The following is a 19,922-nucleotide window of genomic DNA, read 5'->3' as shown; positions in this document are numbered from 1 at the left end:
AATCATATAGAAGATCATTAAGTAGCCTGCTATTAGCTCTGAGCTTTCTGGAAGCCAAGCAACAATGGAGTCATGGTGTTTCAAGACTCTGCCTGTTAATACACATAGCCTCTGTTAGTGAAGATGATAGCCCGCCCCTCCTTTACTCTCTCACCTTTCCCTTCTTTTTCTTATAGTTTGATTTGATTTAATACATTTAATGTGGTTGCTTCCATCCCTTTTCTAACATATTTGATATAAAGAAGACACTTCATAACCAACAGGAAATTTGAGGAGCCATTAATGTTTATCTTGTAGCCATGGAAAGGTCTCTGGGTTGGATTTGAACTCACAAACTCTCATAGGTAAATGCCACAGATCCTATTAACCAGGTTATTGCAGCAAGCTAAAAGGTCTTTGGGGTTTTTTGCCAACATCATCCCCCATGAAATTCTGGAAATCTTTTCCCTTGTCTTGTCTTTTTTGTTCTTCCTTGTAGTCTACACCACTGACCTTATTTAAAAAAAAAAAAAAACAAAAAAAAAAAAACAAAAAAAAAACAGTTGTTGGATGAACTAAAGATGTCTTCAATCTAACCTTCTAACGAAGGTTAGATTGTTTTGTCTCAAGAAGGTGAGAGGCAGAGAGCTACAATTTCTAAGATGCCTGGTTTGACTGCCTGAGTCTGGTCCCCAGGCAGATTAGGACAAGGTTTTGGCCAAATGAAATTGCCAATTCTCTTTAAAAAAGAGGGTGTGGGGGGGGGGGGTGGGGGGCTAGCACATTGCTCATTAGAACATTCTGCACTTGCCTGTGCAATCTTTTTGCCACCCTGCAATTTCCTGTTGGTTATAAATGAAACCTTTCTAGCTGTTAATGCAGCCTGTGAATTGAAAAAAAAAAAGCATGTAATTAATCATAGGAGTTGGGGGGATTCACTAAGCCTGAGTTATAGGGGAGAAGCTGGACAAGGCACTAGGACCTAGAAGGCATCTATCCACCCTGGCAGGAATTTCTTGCTTGGAGCTCAGACAACAAAGGCATAGAGAGATTGGTTTTCTTTCTCTCAGCATCTCCACCCAACCAGCAGAAAACCGGTGAGTGGGGCTTTCCAGTGATTTTCAGGCAGAATGTAACAGATGCCAAGCGGTAAAAGCACAAGGCAAAGGGCTCGCTCTAGCTCTCTCTCTTTCTCTCCTTCTCCTTTTTTTTTTTCTTCTTAAATTTTATTTTGCCTTATTCTATCGGATTTTTTCCTCAGCCTCTACCTGGGATTTTCCTTTGGAAAAGTGAGTTCGATGTTCATTTGTTTTCACTGTGATGTTGATTTAGAATAATACCACCCGTGATTCTAAAGCAAAGCCAAGTGTTACTGGCATGCCCGGGGAAATGCTTGCTACTTGTCTTGAGGAGGTGGGGTCTCTCACCACTGCAGGTTGTCTGACAGAGACAATGCTGAGCTCAGCACAGGTCATGGTGACATTGGAAGAAAAGGGGGATCAAGCCTGGCAAACCTCCTAGGCACCAGTCCTCCTTTATCTCCTGTCCTCCTGGTCCCTTGCAAATATCTTGATGTGGCAGTGTGTAGCAGCTGAGCCCTGCTTGCTCTGTGAGTCCTTTTATCCCCATCTGTGAGATGCATGTTAATAGTTGGGTTCCTAGGCTGTGGTCACTACCTTTGCTAATGCTCGAGGCTTCTGTTGTGTTTGGTTTCATGTTTGGATTTCTCTCCCTTTTTCTCTGATTCTTTCTCCCTTTCTCTGTTTCTCTCTCGCCCTTTCTCTCTCTCTCTCTTTCTTTTTTTTTTCTTTCTCTCTCTCTCTCTTTCTGGCTCAGCAGAAGGGGATAAAGCAAATCTGACAAATGACCATCTTTTGCCTCAGCTAAAGCACCTGGGCAATAGGCAAGTTTGGAGGTGAATTGCTTCCTTGAGGGGCAAATGCCCCATCGGTCAGCGTAGAAAACCAGAACAATGAAAGGTGTGCTTGTTTCGAAAGGTCCCATATGCTTCCCAGGGACTCACTTGGGAATCTTTCAACGATTGAATTATTCCATTAAGAGGTGCGGCTGCCTTGTTGGGGAGGGATAGAACACATGTTAAAAAAAAATTAAAAAGAAAGGAAAGGATTTTGTGACCAAATGGTACCAGGGAGAAAGCAGAGCTAATAACTTCTTAAATAACTGATTTTTCTAATCCTTTTTTTTCCCCATCTTATTTCTTATGAATGTTGGATAGCTGCCCCAGCTTGGTGGGGAAAGGGTTCGATGAATAGTACAAAGACACCAGCTATTCCCTGGAGGCTGTCCCTTTAAAGGAGAATCCTGGTTTATTCTGGGGGGTCGAGTGGGGAGGGATGCACACATTAGAGTAGGCAAGGGGGTTTGGAATAAAAGAAAAACCTCCCCTTCCGTAGTCCTTTTACTGAGGCACAAAGATTGCTTCCTAAACTGGAGATGTGAACGTCAGCCAGCGCCTTCTATTCTCTTCAAGGGGATTTTGTCGGGCTATGGATTCATTTACAACTGTTAGTCATGTGGGCATGTGTGAGGAAACAGATGCCAGTTTTAATGTATTTAGCCCGAAGTTACAATTTGATAGGAGCCACTGTCAATAAGTCCCAGGATTTCAAGCGATTTCAAAATCCCTCCCTCTCCCCTGTTTGGAACAGCGCCCAGAGTGCCTCCCTCCCTATCTCTCACCCCAACCCCCCACCACAGCAGCACCCCCCAGCCCCTCCTTCTTGTCTATTAAGATCAATATTCCTGCAGGTCAGGGGCAAGCAGCAGATGGGTCACGGGCTTTTTTCAACCAGTTCTTTTTACAAGCAGCAGATTGCAAAATTGGATCTGGCTAATATTTGAATTCTCCCCCTCTTCCCCTTTTTCCTTGCCTCTTTTCACCCCCCTTTGTCCAACACTCAGGTGTCTGAGGTTCCACCGAAATATGGAACTTGATTTTGGACATTTTGATGAAAGAGATAAGACATCCAGGAACATGCGAGGCTCACGAATGAATGGGCTGCCCAGCCCCACTCACAGTGCCCATTGTAGCTTCTACCGAACCAGAACCTTGCAGGCGCTGAGCAATGAGAAGAAAGCCAAGAAGGTACGTTTCTACCGCAATGGGGACCGCTACTTCAAGGGGATTGTGTACGCTGTGTCCTCTGACCGTTTTCGCAGCTTTGACGCTTTGCTGGCTGACCTGACTCGATCTCTGTCTGACAACATCAACCTGCCTCAGGGAGTGCGTTACATTTACACCATTGATGGATCCAGGAAGATCGGAAGCATGGATGAACTGGAGGAAGGTAAAACAAGGGTGGTGGCTTTTGGTGGGGGGTGGGGGTGGCATCCTTGGCCATGCTGACATTTCTTGGAGTGCGCTGAAAAAACGGGGATAGATTTGTTAGAACGCCAAGTTGATGCTGCTACTGCTGAGTCTGTAGGCATTGACAGGGCCATTAGCCATTAGCCTTCCCAGCCTTCGGTCTCTGCTGGCATTGGATAGTGGATGGTGGTAACAATGCATTGTGCTTCTCTGTCGGGGTACAAAGGGAAATCTGAATTGTGTCATTTACTCTAGATCTTGCTCATAATTAATTCTAAGTAGCATTATTGAGGCAGACCACGACTCATTAGGGCTGTAAAAGGAGGAAGGAACCTCGGCTGGGTTCACAGAAAGATAGCCAAATATCCTTTGGACTGCTGAGAGGCTATTTGCACATTGCAACACATGGAAACCTGCCTCCTAAAAACAGGACTTCTTGGTCACATTCACAAAGGATTATACTTTTAGGTAAGTGGTCACTGCTCAGCTGTCGCTTCTAAAAAGCCCACTCTGGGGTGTGTCCCTGAGGCTGAGGTCATTGAGAGAAATACCAAAGAAAGCAGGAGGTATGTCTGGTATTTTAATAAAGACTCTTTCTATTAGAATAGGAACTGACTCACTGTACCTAAATTCCTTTCAAGCGTCTCTAGACTTTGGTTTTACAATTGAATGTTATGATAAGGTTGCTGAGAACTTAGAAATGAGAGAAGTCTCTGCTCTTACCAGAGCCTGCTCACTCACAACACCTTTTTTTTTTTTTTTTTGGTGGTTATTTAGAAAATATTTAGATCTTGGGACACGTGCTTAATATTTTACTTCTTCGAGTCTTTCATATTGTGGATGCCTCCCTATGCCCGCTTTTAAATGGCTATAACATGTAAGCAACTGATCATGCAAATAACCCTCCCCAGACCTCTCTCCGACTCTCTAGCCCTCCCTCCTCCCCCACCCCTTGCTTCCATTCCCCGGCACAGGTGAGCTTAGAGCAGGCAGATCTCTTGGGAAACCAAATTATGAAACAGCCAACAGGGAATAGGAATCAGCACATTAAATGACTTGGTGTGGGAATACCCCGCCTCCTCTTCTCTGCTTCTAGGTTTCTTGTGCTCTCAGACAAAGGAGCGTGAGGGCTTCCGTTGCACGAGACCATGTTCTTACACATAGCTGCTGTTTCTCAAGTCAGGTCAAGTGATTTGGGGCCAGTTACTTCTATACGACAGTGTCCCTACAGCTACTGGATCTGGGTCTCAGGATTCAAGTCTGAGGTTTTGCCACATAGCTGACTTTGAAAAACATTGCTGAGAAGACTTAGACCATGTGGACGGTGTGCTGGATGGCCAGGCAGAGGTTAATCCTAGGATTTTTCTGCACATCCAAGGATTGACTATCCTAGCCCTTGCCTTGAAGGAGAGTCAGGGCAAACTGGGAGAACTCAGAGTGAGGTTAAGGGAGCTGTCCAACATAGTATTGATAGGGTGTGTGTATTGTTACCGTGAGATCCATATCTCGGGTGAATTTGAGGGGTGTCTCTGTAATAATTGTCACAAAGCACTTTGAATCACCCAGTGTGTCCTCATTTTCCCTAGCTGTGATTTTTTAAAGACCATGACAGATGCCAGGGCAGAATTCTGAACCCAGGGACATTGTATTCAGAGTAGGAATTAGAATGTTCTTGTGTCTGATATATGAGAAGTATCATGCACACATCTCCCCCCACAAATCCATTTTTTTAAACATACCTTGCTCAGGGACAAGTCCTTGATACTGCTTTTTCTTCCTGGATGTGTGTGTGTGTGTGTGTGTGTGTGTGTTGTGATAATCTCAGTTCAGTATAGATAATAAATGTAATTTTGAAGACTGCACCATTTCTTCTGACACTTTGGAGTCCTGCTACATTGGATTCCTCCCTTGGATGCATGGTAGTACATCCTGGGTTATATAGAATGTAAATAAGGTTCAGTTGGATTTATTCATATAGCATTTACAACCACAAGCTGTAGTGGCCCTCAACCCCCTCCCAATCCTGAGTACTGCCCATGCAGTCAAGGAAATTCTGAGGTATCCCTAGGCTAGTGTTGAGAAATGTGACCCATTTTCCCACTGTTGCAGAGTCAGATGGGAAAGGGTACTTGGATAAGCAAGGTAAAGAGGGAAGGGTCGTTTCTCTCCTGTTTTGTCCTTTCGAACTTCCCTTCTAGGAAGTGGAGGAGAAAAGTCCCTCGCCTTGTTCACCATTGGAAGAGGTTGAATGAAAGATTAAAGACATTCATACACACTGCTCCCCAAGAGACTTCACACTAGAAAAGTTTGGAAAGATTCCTGATGAAAAGTCTGAGTTAGTTGGTTCAGTCATAGAGGCAGAAGGTTATCACAGGAAAAGAAATCCTTGGAATCAAATTGTCAATCCAAGATCTGCCACTTGCTAGCTCGTGTGATTTTGGGGAAACCATTTAGACTCCTCGAGCCTCAGTTTTTCATCTGTAAAGTGGAAATAACTAATTGAGTATTAAATAAGACTATGAGCATGAAGTGTACTATTATTCCTGGCATAGAGTAACACTCAGTAAAGGGTATCTATGACTGTTGAGTTGTCCTTGTTTATAGCTTGCTAACGACATGACCATAGGTCTGTCCTTTTCATCACTGTGAATAACCTTCTCTTTTTCAAAACAGCATTTTTGAAGAAAACAACCATTTTAAGGTATAATTTGTGTAACATAAAAATCACCAATTGAAGTGTACAATTCAATGATTTTTAGAAAATTTACCAAGTGGTACAACTATCATTGTAATCTAATTTTAGATCATTTTATTCACCCAGATTTTACCAATTAGCTGTCACTGCCCATTTCCCTCATTGTCTCCAACCCTAGGCAATAACCTACCTATTTTATGTCTCTATAGATTTGCCTATTATGGACATTTTATATAAACTGAATTATACATCATGTGGTCTTTTGTGATTGGCTTCCTTCCCTTAGAAAAATGTTTTCAAGGGTTATCTGTGTTGTGCCTTGTATCAGCACTTTTTTCCCTTTTATGGAGGAATAACATTCCATTGCATGTATAGGCCACATCTTGTGTCCCTGTTGTAATACTCTTATATGTAGAAAGAGATTAGTAACACCTGCCTTCATTATCTATCAGGGTGGTTGAGAGGATATAATGAGAAATAGATAGAAAAACATACTGACAAGGTAAAACTATAGCTACAAGGTATTGTTACGATAACTACATTGTAACTATAGCTACAAGGTATTGTTGTTAGTGATGTAAAAAAAAAAAAAGTAATGATGATGCTAGTGAAGGGTTGGAATGGCCAGAGGTTCCCAAACCTGGCTTCCTTTCACAAACTTTCAGAGACTTGGAAAAATACCAATTCCTGGGTCACACCCCAGATCTACTGAATCAAAATCTCCAGGGTTAGGGCTCCCAAATCTGTCTTTTTATAAATGTTCCCAGATGATTCTTATGAGCACTTAAACTTGAGAAATACTGGATTAGGTGATCTTGAGGTTCCTTTCAGATAACTACAGTGGTAGGAGTTCCTAGGAGTACAGAAGGCCTTGTTTTTGTTTTGCTTTTTTGTTTTCTAGATCTTAAAGGAATGATGGAGCATAGAACATACTGTTTTCAAATGGCCGCTTTGTTAAATATTTAGACTAAAATAAAATGAAATAAAAAACAATGGGTTAATAATCACTCTGGCCTGTGATACTCCTTGTCTAATACCTCTAGTCTACTGTCTGTTAGATACTGAAAGTCAAAAGGGGAAAGTTTGGGGCCCAAATCAGGTTATTTACATCAGCTTTTCCACAGCTCCTTGGGTACACAAAGAGTCAGTGAAGCCATGAAGGCTGTGATCATATATGTATTAGTCATATTCCCAGTGGGTCAATGAATGAAACCCACCAGTGACTTTCCCTTTTGTGTTGCTTAGTCTTCCATCTCTAAGTCATTCTCCTTCCTTTCCTGACCAATTCTTTCCCCAGTTCCTTGTTTGTGAGTACCCATATCAATCTTAGGGGTACTGTTTTGAGCATTATTACATGGACCATGGGACAGAATATTTCCAACTGGGACTGTCTTGTTGGAAAATCTGAGTTGAATGGTGACACTAGTTATGATCCAGTTCCTTTGCCATATCTCATTTGAAAAGAGATGAGATGAGATGAAACCACCCTCCCACTAATTTATCCTTTAGCTACTAAAGCAGGCACATCGCCAAGGAGAAGGATTTAAAGATACCTGGGAGAGAGACACATCATTAATAGATATGAGGATACAATAAAGTATCATTTAATATTTTCCTTCTTGAGTGAGGAAACCCTGGCAAAGAGGAGAAAGCCCAGTCAGAAGTGTTTCTGCACTGAGGAAACATGAATGCATTAAATGTTTTTGAAAATGGGGCCTACTGAAAGTGAATGGAGGTAGATATTAGATCATCTTGAGCCCACAGCTTGCTCCCTTCCTGCACTTTCAGCTGTACTTCCATGACTTCATTTCCTTACCCCCTCATCCTGAAGCAGATTGTCAATTCTAGCCAATTGTCGCCTTGCTTGCCTCTGAAGCTAGCTTGCCTTCTAGGCTTTCTATGGGTGGGAAGTGGCCCTTGGATGCTGTGGCAGGATGGGAACCCAGCTGTGTAATGTTGAAACACACCTCATCCAGCTCCAAGTGCCAGGGAGCTGGGCGTGTAGGAAGCATGGAGCTCTGGCAGCAGACATTGCAGATGTTTGCAAAATCAGAACAAGGAGGCCTTGGTCTAGAGAAGGAGTGCCTTTGATGTTTTTCTAGTAGTAGAAGTGGAGAGTCCTCAGTAGTAGACACCTATTTCTTTAACATTTAATGACCGTAATAACTTTACCTTCTACTGCCTTCTGGGGTTGGAAAAGAGAAGAAAATTCCTTCTTATAGACCTTTAGGGCTGGAAGGGGACTGAGATGTCACTTAGTGTAATACCTTCAATTTGATGATGGAAAAGCTGGGACTCAGATATTAAGTGATTTCCCTGAGGTCACATTGCTCATAAAGACCTGATTGGGACCAGAATTCAGGTCTGTCTGATTCTCCAAGATGCTGCCCTCAACTGCCATAAATATCCCGCCCTCTGGTAGGGGCTGCTTGATTACAGGGCAGGCTATGCGTGTGTGAGGACAGGGGTCATGTGGGAAATCTCTGCCCCTTCCCCTTAATTTTGCTGTGAACCTAGAATGGCCCTAAAAAAAATAAAGTCTTACAAAATATCCTGCCCTCAGTGTGCATCGGCAGTGGCAGCAAGTGGCTTCTCTGGGGTTAACCATTGAGCTCCTGGGTATGGCATTTTCAGCAACCAGACACTTCCTCTTAACCAGAAGGAAATCCTTATCTTTAAGGCCTGGGCAGTGGTCATACTATGTAACCATCATAGCTCAGTTCCAAGATGGCTGCCTTTGCTTCTTTCTCTTTTCTTTCCTTGGGCTTTTGCTCCTCCTCTTTTAATTTCCTTTCTCTCAGCCCCTTCTTCCTCCTTTCCTCCTTGCTCTTTCTTTCTTGTTCTCTCTCCATTCCTTCAGATTAGGGGTTTAATGATAACGAGAGGTGGGTCTTATCAAGTGCTTACCGTGCACCAGGCTCTGGGATCAGCACTTGCTAGCCACCATCTGATTTGGGCCTCGCTCCCACCTTGTGAGGTAGGTACTGTTATTATCATTCCCACTTTGCAGACTAGCAACTGAAGCCAGGGGAAGTTAGGTAACTTGCCCAAGGACACACAACTGTGTATTGGAGACCCCATTCCTACTGACATCACATCAGCTGTTCTTTTTCCATTATTCCATATTGGGGCCAAAAGGAGAGAATGGAGAGACTAAAATGTACTGTTGGAAGGACTGCAACATAGATTTGGCTGAGAGCTGGGCCTTCCGGAAAGTTCCTGGTGCCATATGATACTATAGCTGTCTGCCATCATGTTCATTTTCATCTGGGGGTGGTTAATCATACTCATAGTTCAGAGGCTTAAGAGGTTTAAGAGATGGGAGCAAAATACGTCCGGAGTCCCAATAGGGCTACACAGCTGACTCTCTAGAGGAGACTGTAGATGAGTGAAATCATAAATATATAGCCTCACACATTTCTACACTACCAGTTGTCAGAGTCTTAAAGTACTTGACAAGTTATGGAAAACATCTGACTCAAAGGCACTGGCCTCTTGGAAGGTACCTGTGAATCTGGTGGCATGCTAATGTGAGGGGCCATTTCTAGGGTGTAGGGGATATTGGCTGTGAATAGATGAAATTTAAAGGCCCCCTTCACCCTTTTAAGTCACAAACTAAAGACCCTAGCCTCTAATCACTTGGGTTAGGTTGGATTAGCCAGCAAGGGAGCCAGAGAAATTAGGGTTTCTTTTGGCTGAGTTCTTTGACTACTCCATCCCAGAGGGGTGTGTGTGTCTGTGTGTGTGCGTGCACGCGCATGTGCACCAAGTGGGAGAGGATGCCCATGTTCACCTATAAACCATCCCTTGATCCTGTCAAGACAGAAGACTAATAGCCTCTGGGACTCAAGGCGGTGTTGGAAGCCCCTCACCCTTCCCCTTCACACATACACATAAATGTCCACAAAAGTGCCCTAGAGAATCTGACTGAATCTTCTCTCCTCACTAACTGAGAAATTTATTAATTAACACAACTTAAAGGATTTGGTGCTACAGCAAAGCAATCGATATTTGCAAAAGGAGTAAATTATCAACCCAGTGCTTCTGAATGTCCCTGTGTGGTTCTCCTGCTGAGACCAAAGGAAGAGCCATCAGATTATAATTGTATTTAATGCTTTCTTTGCCCTGGCCAGGGTTCTCTTACTTATTTATTTAGAGTTATTACTGATGAGTTAAGCCTGATTAACTCACACTAGTTTTCTGCAGCTCAACCTCTGGATGAACTTCTGTATACCTTGAGGCTAATGTGTTTTACGAAACATTTTCCAATACTCTCTCTCCCCCAGGCTGAGCCTACCTCTCTTCCTCTTTTCTATAGCTTCTAGTTCCAGGTGTCTAATCCCCCGCTCCTGCCCCTTGCCTCTGGCCCCTGTGTTTCTTCCGCTGTATTAGTCATTTCCTCCAGCCCAAGGTAAATGTGAAAATTATACTAGATTCCTCCAATCCATAAATCTGGCTGTATAATGTATCCTCACATCTCCACCTCATTACTTGTGGCAGTCAAGGGTGAGCCCTGGTGAAGATGGCCTTGAACACACAGATTGAGGGTGTAGTGTTTAGGAAAATGGAAAGATGAGGGTTGGGTGGTGGAAACAGAGGAAAGTATTTCTCAAGCAATGACTAGATTTGCAAACACAAGCAGCGGTGTGTATGTGTGTGTGTGTACATGTTGTTATTTAAACAGTTTTTCCACTTGGGTTTGGAGGTGAGCAGTAAAGGACACAACTATACACACATACATAATCACCACACACACATACACACACACATTTCACATTTCAGTATTCTACTACTTAGCCATATACTCTGTGCAAAGGACAACCTGGCTTCTTGACAAATATGAACTCTATGCCCAATATGCAAGGACACTTGGGTCACTTTAACTTGGAATAAACTGTATTCATTCTGAGAGTTCTCTTTGGTTTATACTATAACCATGGAATGGGGCTGTGAGTTCAGAAACAGGACAGGAACATTAAGAAATAGAGACATGTTAAAAACACTCCAGTAATGCCTCCTAGATATTAACAAACATCTGAGAAACTGACATAGGCATTTCAACTGCAATAAAATCCTACAAAGCTTAAGAACCTGGTTTATTCAATTATATTTAGATGTGTTCATTGTCCTTGAAACCCTTAGCTTTATAGCATTTGTCAACTTAGGTATGCCATTGTAATGAAGAATGTTTTGCTGATGACTTGCCCTTGAATTTGAAACGAGGTGAGTTGTTAGAGAGACAGTCCAATTAGAAATTTTGCCTACGGTTGGTTACTATCACCATATATCCAAAAGTCCTACTCCAAGGTCAGTGTGCATTAGTTTGGTTATAATAGTCCAAGTATCTGCTATTCAACTAATTACCACTTATTTCTTCCCTTAGGGGAAAGCTACGTTTGTTCCTCAGACAACTTCTTTAAAAAGGTGGAGTACACCAAGAATGTCAATCCCAACTGGTCTGTCAACGTGAAGACTTCTGCCAATATGAAAGCCCCCCAGTCCTTGGCTAGCAGCAATAGTGCCCAGGCCAGAGAGAACAAGGACTTTGTGCGCCCCAAGCTGGTGACCATCATCCGCAGTGGGGTGAAGCCTCGGAAGGCTGTACGTGTGCTTCTGAACAAGAAGACAGCCCACTCTTTTGAGCAAGTCCTCACTGATATCACTGAAGCCATCAAGCTGGAGACTGGGGTTGTCAAAAAACTCTACACACTGGATGGAAAACAGGTAAGCACTTTTTTTCAAAGTACTCTTCTTCTCAGTTGTGCCAGATACCTGGATGCCCACCCTGTACCTGAGGCATCATTTTTGGGTGGGTTGGGGGGGGGGTCTCTTCCTCCATCTCCATTATCGCTACCTGATATTTTAAATCTCCCTGGGAAGAAAGGTCTTTTCAGCAGACCAAGCAATGGACCATATGTCTGAGCCTTTGAAATTCATTCTGCTTCTGTTTTTTCAAGTTGAATGGTCACTTAACCTCAAATTTCTGGTCTGCTAAGCAGAGGACCTAGAATCTAGGTCCTACACATTCTTATGAATAGTAATGTAGCTATTATGCAATGCAACCTTGATCATCCGATGCATATGATTCAAAATAAGATTTGTTGGCTCCTTTCTTCTGAGGCAGTCTCTTGTTTGTGTCCATTCTGGTGAAAAGAGGTTGAAATAACCCCTCATAGTTGATGAAAGGACTCAGATACAGGGGGAGCACTGAAGTGTTGGGTTCGTTGTCTTTGCCTCACACTAGGCCACGTTTTTTCTTTCTCCCTTTTCCATGTGACATAGCTGTCTTAATTTGGTTCCACTGATGGTTTTGTGTGAGAAAGGGACTATTTCAGGATCCTAAAATTAGCCCAAGAAAGATGCTGCCATCTGTTCTTCTCCAAATCAGGTTCTTCATGTCATTGGTTATGCTACTAAAGTGCCACCTATATTAATATCTGGGAAAGAATGCAGCCAGGCGTCTCCATCAGACAGATGCACCATTCTCTTGAGCATAGGGAGCTGTAATTGTATGACAAAATACGTTCCAAAGGAATTGGAACAGTGGCTGGTTCTGGTGGCTCCAAAGGGAATCCTGGTCTCCCATCAGAGAAGACAACTGTGGATTATTATCAGTCCATACTTTCTACCCCTTAAAATATCTTTGGTGTTTGAACAACTAGATAGATTCTAAAGAAGCAGACTCTATGCATCAGTGTGACTGATGAGTGTTCAAATGCAGAACTATGGCTCCTCCGAAAATTTCTGACATAGACCGTGGTGTTTCAAGATTTTACATTTCTGGTAAAACTCAAACTCAGGTATGTGAGAACATTTCTAAATTTGGGACCTCTATCTGTTCCTCATTTTGTGATCTGAGCAACACCTGGAATCATTGGTTGTATGTAATTTGTGTGTGTTGTACCAAAGCAATGAATTTACCCACAGTGGGAAAAGTCTGAACTCCTCAGCATCTCTCAAAGAGTATCTCTTTCCTGAGGACCAGGTATATAATAAATAGGAGCTTCCCAGGAATAGGTTTAATCACTGGAAACCTCATCTTGGAGAAATAGAACCTAGGAATTTTAGGATCACTGGATATTAGCATTGACAGGGACCTGAGAAGCCATGATATTTAATCTCTTGCTTATGGCAAGGGTATACTCTATAACCATTTCAGCTTAGTCCACTGTTGTAAAGCTGTGAGTTTTAGAAAGATTCACCTTATATTGAGCATAAGTTTACTTCTCTATACTTTCAGTCTCTTGAAGTAATGTATGACAAACACAAATCAAGGACATAAGACTGGGAATCTGAAGACTTGGTTTCTAGTATTAATATTGCAACTTACTGTGTGACCTTGGGCTAATCACTTAACTATCCGAAGCCTTCTGCTTCTCTGTGCAAAGGGGCTGGTCACACCTGCACCACTCAAGCTCGCAGAATTCTCCTGGAGATCAAAAGAAATAATGAATGTGAAAGCACTCTGTAAATTAAAACACAAGATGTAAATATGTATGCATACAATTAATTCATCATTAAATGATACAAAATATGTAAGTTGATAAAGAATTTACATATATATCAATAAACAATATTTCTTTCCCCTCCACTCTACCACTGTCATTCTTAGAATGAATTTCCAATACTTTGTAGCAATATACCACATCTTGGCGTTCTGGGGTTGCTCTCAAGGTTAAATGAAGCAACATCCCTCTCTCCCAGGTGAGCGAGCTCCAGTCCAGTGATGGGTGGATTTTCATCCTACAGCAAGCCACACAGAACAGCACGTTTTCTCCAACTCCTTCAAGCACTGACTCCCATTTCTTTGGGGAGCACATTACAAAATGTCAATGTATGACATAATGTGTGTCTAGAAACATTGTGAAACAGTGCTCAGGGGAGCAGAACAATGTCTTGGCAGGCATCCTTGCCTCTCTATATAGTTCATTCTCATTAAAATATTTCCCTCTGGGGGTGCTTGGGTGTCTCAGTTGGTTAAGAGTCTAACTACTGATTTTTGGGTCAGGTCATGATCTCAGATCGAGCCTTATGTTGGCCTCTGCACTGGGCGTGGAGCCTGCTTAAGATTCTCCCTCTTTCTTTCCCTCTGCCCCTCACCCCTCCCTGAAAAAAAAAGTCTCCCTCTGCCTACTTGGACCCCTGGGGTTATCTTTTAAGGCCTGTTTTTAATATCTTATTATCTCTGTAAGCTCTGTCTTCACTGTGCAAAGTTAAAGCAGTCTCAAACTTTTTTTTTCTTTTTTTTTTTTTTAATGCTCAGCTGCTGGTATGTTGTGGAATCTCTATATGTGATTTTTAAAAAATGTATTTATTTGACAGAGAGAGATCACAAGTAGGCAGAGAGGCAGGCAGAGAGAGAGGGGGAAAGCAGTCTCCCTGCCGAGCAGAGAGCCCCTTGCGGGGTTCGATCCCAGGACCCTGAGATCATGACCTGAGCTGAAGGCAGAGGCTTAACCCACTGAGCCACCCAGGTGCCCCTTGGAATCTCTATATGTGATTGTTGATTGAATGGACTGACAAAGAGTTTCTCATATGGCTCAGATAGATGTTCTGAGATGTCCTGAGAAGCCCTCTGTTCCCAAACACTATCCTTTGTCCATCAGAAAAGATAGGAGACTTCCAAAGGAGTGTGTATTGCCCCTGGGGAGCTCCTTCCTATTTGTTACTTACTTGGAAATCATGGAGGGCAGACCTTTAAGACAACATTTTCCAGAGTATATTCTAAAAATTGTCCCCATCTCCTGCTCCCCAGCAGCTTTTCATAAAACAGTTCTGTGGTCAAATAATGTGGTGAAATGCTGCAAATTATATGCCTTTCTTAGAGATTCACAGTGCTCGTTGGCACATTAAATGTTCTGAGAAGTCCTGCAGGAAGGAAACCCATTTAATTTAGACCCAGGATTTCCCAATTTTATTTAACCACAAACCTTTTTTATAGAATATATATATTATACATATATATATGTGTAATATATATATTCTGCAGAGTACATGAGGAAATGCTGTTTACAGAAGATGCTGAATGATTAGGAACTAACTACCCTAACCTCACTGGTAAGATTGGTATGCATGGGGTAACCCACAAATCAAACATCGTTGTGCGGTTACAGCAAGGACATTAAATAACAAAATTTGGGGGTACAGGGACAAACCTACTAATTACAAAATAGGTGCTGAATATACTGAAAGTTAGCCAAACTCAAAATTTTGGAGCCCAGCCCATTCCCCAATACTGGTAATGACATCTCTAATGTTAACACCTGTCAGTCACTTTGATTACTGGTGGGTATTCTTGCTGCTTGGGAATAAGATCTTCCTCCATGCAGGCTGAAGGCCCATGTGTTGCAATGGCTTGGACTTGCTTGGATAGTCCATGTCTGTATTTGGCTAAATGTGGCACTAGGCAGAAAGGACAATGCACAGTCAAGGCTCTTTGTTATGGAACATTTTAATCATGAAATCAAGACCATCACTTCATTTTGGCCTTGTTCTGATCGGATCCCCAGTAGACAAAAATCACGTGGTTTTCTGCCTCATTGTTTAAATAATGATCAGTTAAAACAGCCCAGTTGATGATTCCAGATTTACTGTTGCTTCTGTCCTTGTGTGTGCCATTTGATTGATGGGCTTACGAGGATTGATGGGGAATCTGAAGACAGGACTGTCATCTCTTTCTCTCTGTTTTTATTTTGTCTGGATGGCTTTTGGAGCCCTTGATCTTTTTAGGGCTTAAGTTTTGTCAGTATGGAAAACAGATTTCCTTACCCATTGCCTCTGAGATATTTGGGTTCTGTGTAGACAGGGAAACTAACCATCATTAATACAAAGGGGTCTCAATTTATTCCTCACCTAAAGGAGTTGCTAATGAAATGAGTAATTGGCAACACCCTTGCTACTCCCGTGGGCTGTAATGGATTTCCAGGAGATCAGGGAAGATATGAAGGTCTAGATGATGATGCATATTTTTAATTCTCTGGTGAGGTTGCTCTTTTATTCTTTGGCAGCTGGAGTGGTTGTTGCAGTGTGTTGACAAAATTATCCAAATATTAATTTCTATAAGCAGGCCACATGTTTATGCTTAAAGGTCATGGGTGCATAAAAACTAGAACCCAAATTCCTGGTTTACTTGATAGCAGTAGCTCTGTAGTCTAACCTTAAATTCATTTCTGTGAAGCACAGAGCATGGTGCTTCCATTAGAGATGCAGAGCTTTAATAATAGACTCTGAGCTTTTTGGTATCTTAAACAGGGGTGCAGCTGGTCCGCACCCCATCCATATTCATGCTACACTTATTGACATCTCTGGTCTCAGTTTTGTCCACATCCAAGGTCTGCGCAGTCAAAGATTTATCATTGCCTCAAGACGCATGCCCAAGTGATAAATATGGCCGTTAGTATGTGTGTTAGCTTTGTTAGGCCAGTTTTAAATTGGGTGAATTTATTTTATGTCTCTGTCTCTGTCTTTCTAGTACCAACTACTTGGATGGGGAATTGTAGGTCTCAGAATAATGTGAAAGGGTTTTAAGCCGATTCCAAGATTACCCATAGCCTTGGAAGCTAGAACAGGAGTTTTACGAAATGTTTTGAACCATAAGATGATGAAAGAGGAAAAATGAGAGCACAGAGGATGTTTGAGTGGCTATTAAGTATTCCAGAAAAAAACTTGCTCCATCTTGCTTAACTAAATAACTGAGTGCTGCAAGCACAAAGGCAATCACAGAAAATACAGGAAGACAAGTTGGATTTAACCTTGAAAATGTTGAGTGCATTTCTCAAGGTGAATATGTCTTTATTTTGCTTGTGTAGCCAATCCCCCATCATCTCTGCCCCCTCCAGCCACATATGGTCTTACTTAGATTCCCTGGCCTCCAACTCCCCCAAAGCCAACCTCTCCCTCCTCCTAGTGTTATGACTTTCAGCCAACATTGGGCTCAATCTAAAAGGCCATGTGGCCATAAATTATGCCCCAAGATGGAGGTCATTTACCCTTGACTTTCTCTTGAGCCAGTGAAGGCTGGAAAGATGATGTTTGTCTTATCAAAAGATCCCCCCTTTCCCAACCTTCCACAGATTCAATTCCTGGAGACAGACTTTGAGAAGACTGGCCTGAGCATGAAGTATAAAAGAGCAAATATGGGAAGCCAGGCTGGGCTCTTTGAAAGGAGACAGTTTGCAAACTACCTTGCCATATGTAGTGTATACATCAAGGTGTCTCACACTGAGGTAGATTCTGTGCTTTAAAAGAGAGCCTGTGATGGTGGTAGCCAAACAACAAATATGCCATCCTTCAGGAAAGAAAGGACTAAGTGTAGCTTGGCAATTGGTTATTTCTTCAGTAATTTATCCTCTTTGAATTTTATTGTTGGTGAGATGCTCTTGGCTCTGAGGAGTGAAGTGGGGCTTGGACATTTCCTTCAAAAGCTTTGGCATAAAATTCCAGTCTCCCACACTGACTAGTCTGTTGATATCCAACATTCAGCTTATGGAAGGAGCCCTAAACTTAGATTCAGAGACCTGAGTTCTCGTAATCACTCAGCTCTCCACTAACCATGTGATATGGGGCCAATCACATCTCTTTTCCAGGTCTTAGGTTTTGAGATATGTACATGACCTTTAAGAGTACTTCTAGCTTCATGAGAACAGAGTATTTATCTCACGGTGTTGTTTCCATCTAGATATTTTTCATCAAGACACTAGTCTTCTCAATGACCTTCAATTCTCTGTGCTCCCAGGATCTCCGATGTGATGTACTACTCACTTGGGTGGGTATGTTGTGTCCTAGGATGATCCCTACAGTATTTGTGCCATTCTCAATTTCAGATCTTTCTTGCAATTTCTGTGATAGCTTGACCAAAGAATATTTTCAAACTTAAAATTTTTGCTTTGACCTCTTTTTCTTTCCAGTGGATGACATGAGGTGTAGAGGGTGGAGGAATCATAAAACAATACAAGCTAAAAGCCAGCCTGCCAAAATTGTGACAGGCATTTGACAGTGCCATGATTAAGGTGTCTCCACCATCGTGGTGCCATTTTCAGTGCTGGATCACTGCTGTTAGGGAAAGTTAACATCAGAGCTATTTCTTGAGTAAACTGAAGAGGATCATCAAGTGGAGATTGACCCAGGGATGAAGATTTTTCTATGGCCAGCCATTGAAGTAACTAGCCTCTTATCATTCATGGCTAGTTTTCATCCTTTTCATCCTTTTCATCCTTTTCATCCTTCTCACTGTTGTCATTTCCTTAAAGTGGGAAGAAAAGCATTGTCTCCAAATGCAGCTTTGAAAATACGCTTACTGAGATAAAATTCCAATACCATACAATTTACCCATTTTAAGTGTACAATCCAGTGGTCTTTAGCATATTCACAGACTTGTGCATTCATTATTACAGTCAGTTTTAGAACAGTTTCATCTCATCACCACACACACACACACACACACACACACACACACAGTACTCCCTGTGGACATCATGCTTCAATCCCCAATTGTCCCATCCCTAGTAAATCTCTTATCTACTTTCTGTCTCTGCAGTTTTGCCCATTCTGGACATTCATTATAAATGGAATCATAAAATAAAGTGATTTATTGTGGTTTACTCCTTAGCATGTTTTCAAGTTTCATCATGTCGTATCATAGCAGTACTCCATTACTTGTTAGGGATGAATAATATTCCATTGTATGAAAATATCTTGTTTTATTTATTAATTCATTAGTTGATGGCCATTTGGGCTGTTTCCGCCTTCTGGTTATTATGAATGATGCTGCTGTGAACATTCATGTTCAGCTTTTTATGTGGACTTCATTTATCTTGGGTAAACATCTAGAAGTGTTATTGCTGGTTTGTATGTTTAGAACTTTAAGGAACTGCCAAAATGTTTTCTAAAGAAGCATCACAATTTTAAATCCTTATCAGCAATGAATGAGAATTCTGTTTTCTCCACATCCTTGCCAACAACACTGTTTATTGTCTGCCTCTATTGGTGTCACCCTAGTGGGTGTGAAGTGGTATCTCATTGTGGTTTTCTTTTGTATTTCCCTAATAACTAATGATACCAAATATGTTTTCACATGCTTATTGGACATTTGTACATCTTCTTTTGAAAAATGTCTATTTAGATCTTTTGACCATTTTTACATTGAGTTATCTGTTTCCTTATTATTGGATTATAAGAATTCTTTATATATTCTGGATACAAGTCCCTTATCACATATGCAATTTGCAAATGTTTTCTCCCAGTCTGTAGCATGTCTTTTTATCTTTTGAATGACTCTCTTAACTTTTCAAGAGCATTTGTTTCATTTTGATGAAGTCTAATTTATAATTTTTTATTAATTTTTCTTTTATGCAGTATGCATTGGTATCATAGCTAATAACTCAAGGTGCTCAAAATTTTCTACCATGTTTTCTTCTAGAAGTTTTACAGTTTTATCTCTTATATTTAGGTATGTGATCCATTTTGAGTTCAGTTTTGTGTATGGTGTGAGGTAAGGGTCAAGGTTCATTTTTGGTGTGTATGTTAGGGGCATTTGTTTATTAATTTGTTTATTAATTAGTATAACTAATTTTTCCAGCATGATCTATTGAAAATAGAAGACAGTTTTTAAAAAACAATTTTGAATTTAATATGATGCCTAGAAATAGCAATAGCCCATATTCTCCTATCTGGGTGGGGGGAGGTGTCCTGTCATCAAAACTTAGCAGCCAACTACTCTGAAGTTTTCTAGAACTTCCAGGAGCTGTGGATGTAAACTAACAGCATGGAAGCTTCTCCTGTACAGATGCTCTGAAATACTAACTCACTCCAAGGCCCCTGCTATAGCAATGAGGCTGACTAAGCCTCATTAAGTAGAAAAAGAAGATAAAAGGAACCATTGTTCTTTGGCAGTGTCTCCTGTCAGTGCTCTAGACTACTGAC

The 19,922-nt window shown here is 41.6% G+C and overlaps 1 protein-coding gene across 2 annotated transcripts in view; it reads left to right on the top strand.

The window, feature by feature from the left end:
- Positions 1 to 989: 989 nt before the first annotated feature.
- Positions 990 to 19,922, top strand: part of DCX (doublecortin) — a 108,452-nt gene continuing 89,519 nt past the window's right edge. Inside the window, exons 1-3 of one of the 2 annotated variants that reach the window (XM_059158161.1) lie at positions 990 to 1,076; positions 2,902 to 3,287; positions 11,386 to 11,726. In XM_059158161.1, the coding sequence (XP_059014144.1) occupies positions 2,924 to 3,287; positions 11,386 to 11,726 (705 nt within the window). In that variant the 5' untranslated portion in view covers positions 990 to 1,076; positions 2,902 to 2,923. Of the gene's footprint in view, positions 1,077 to 2,759; positions 3,288 to 11,385; positions 11,727 to 19,922 lie in introns of those variants that run through there. The other variant, XM_059158162.1, reaches the window with a different exon arrangement.

This window comes from Mustela lutreola, chromosome X (assembly GCF_030435805.1).
Source record: "Mustela lutreola isolate mMusLut2 chromosome X, mMusLut2.pri, whole genome shotgun sequence".
NCBI classification, from domain to species: Eukaryota; Metazoa; Chordata; class Mammalia; order Carnivora; family Mustelidae; genus Mustela; species Mustela lutreola.
The sequence above is the reverse complement of the archived record's forward strand: the minus strand, read 5'-3'. Positions and strand labels throughout refer to the sequence as shown.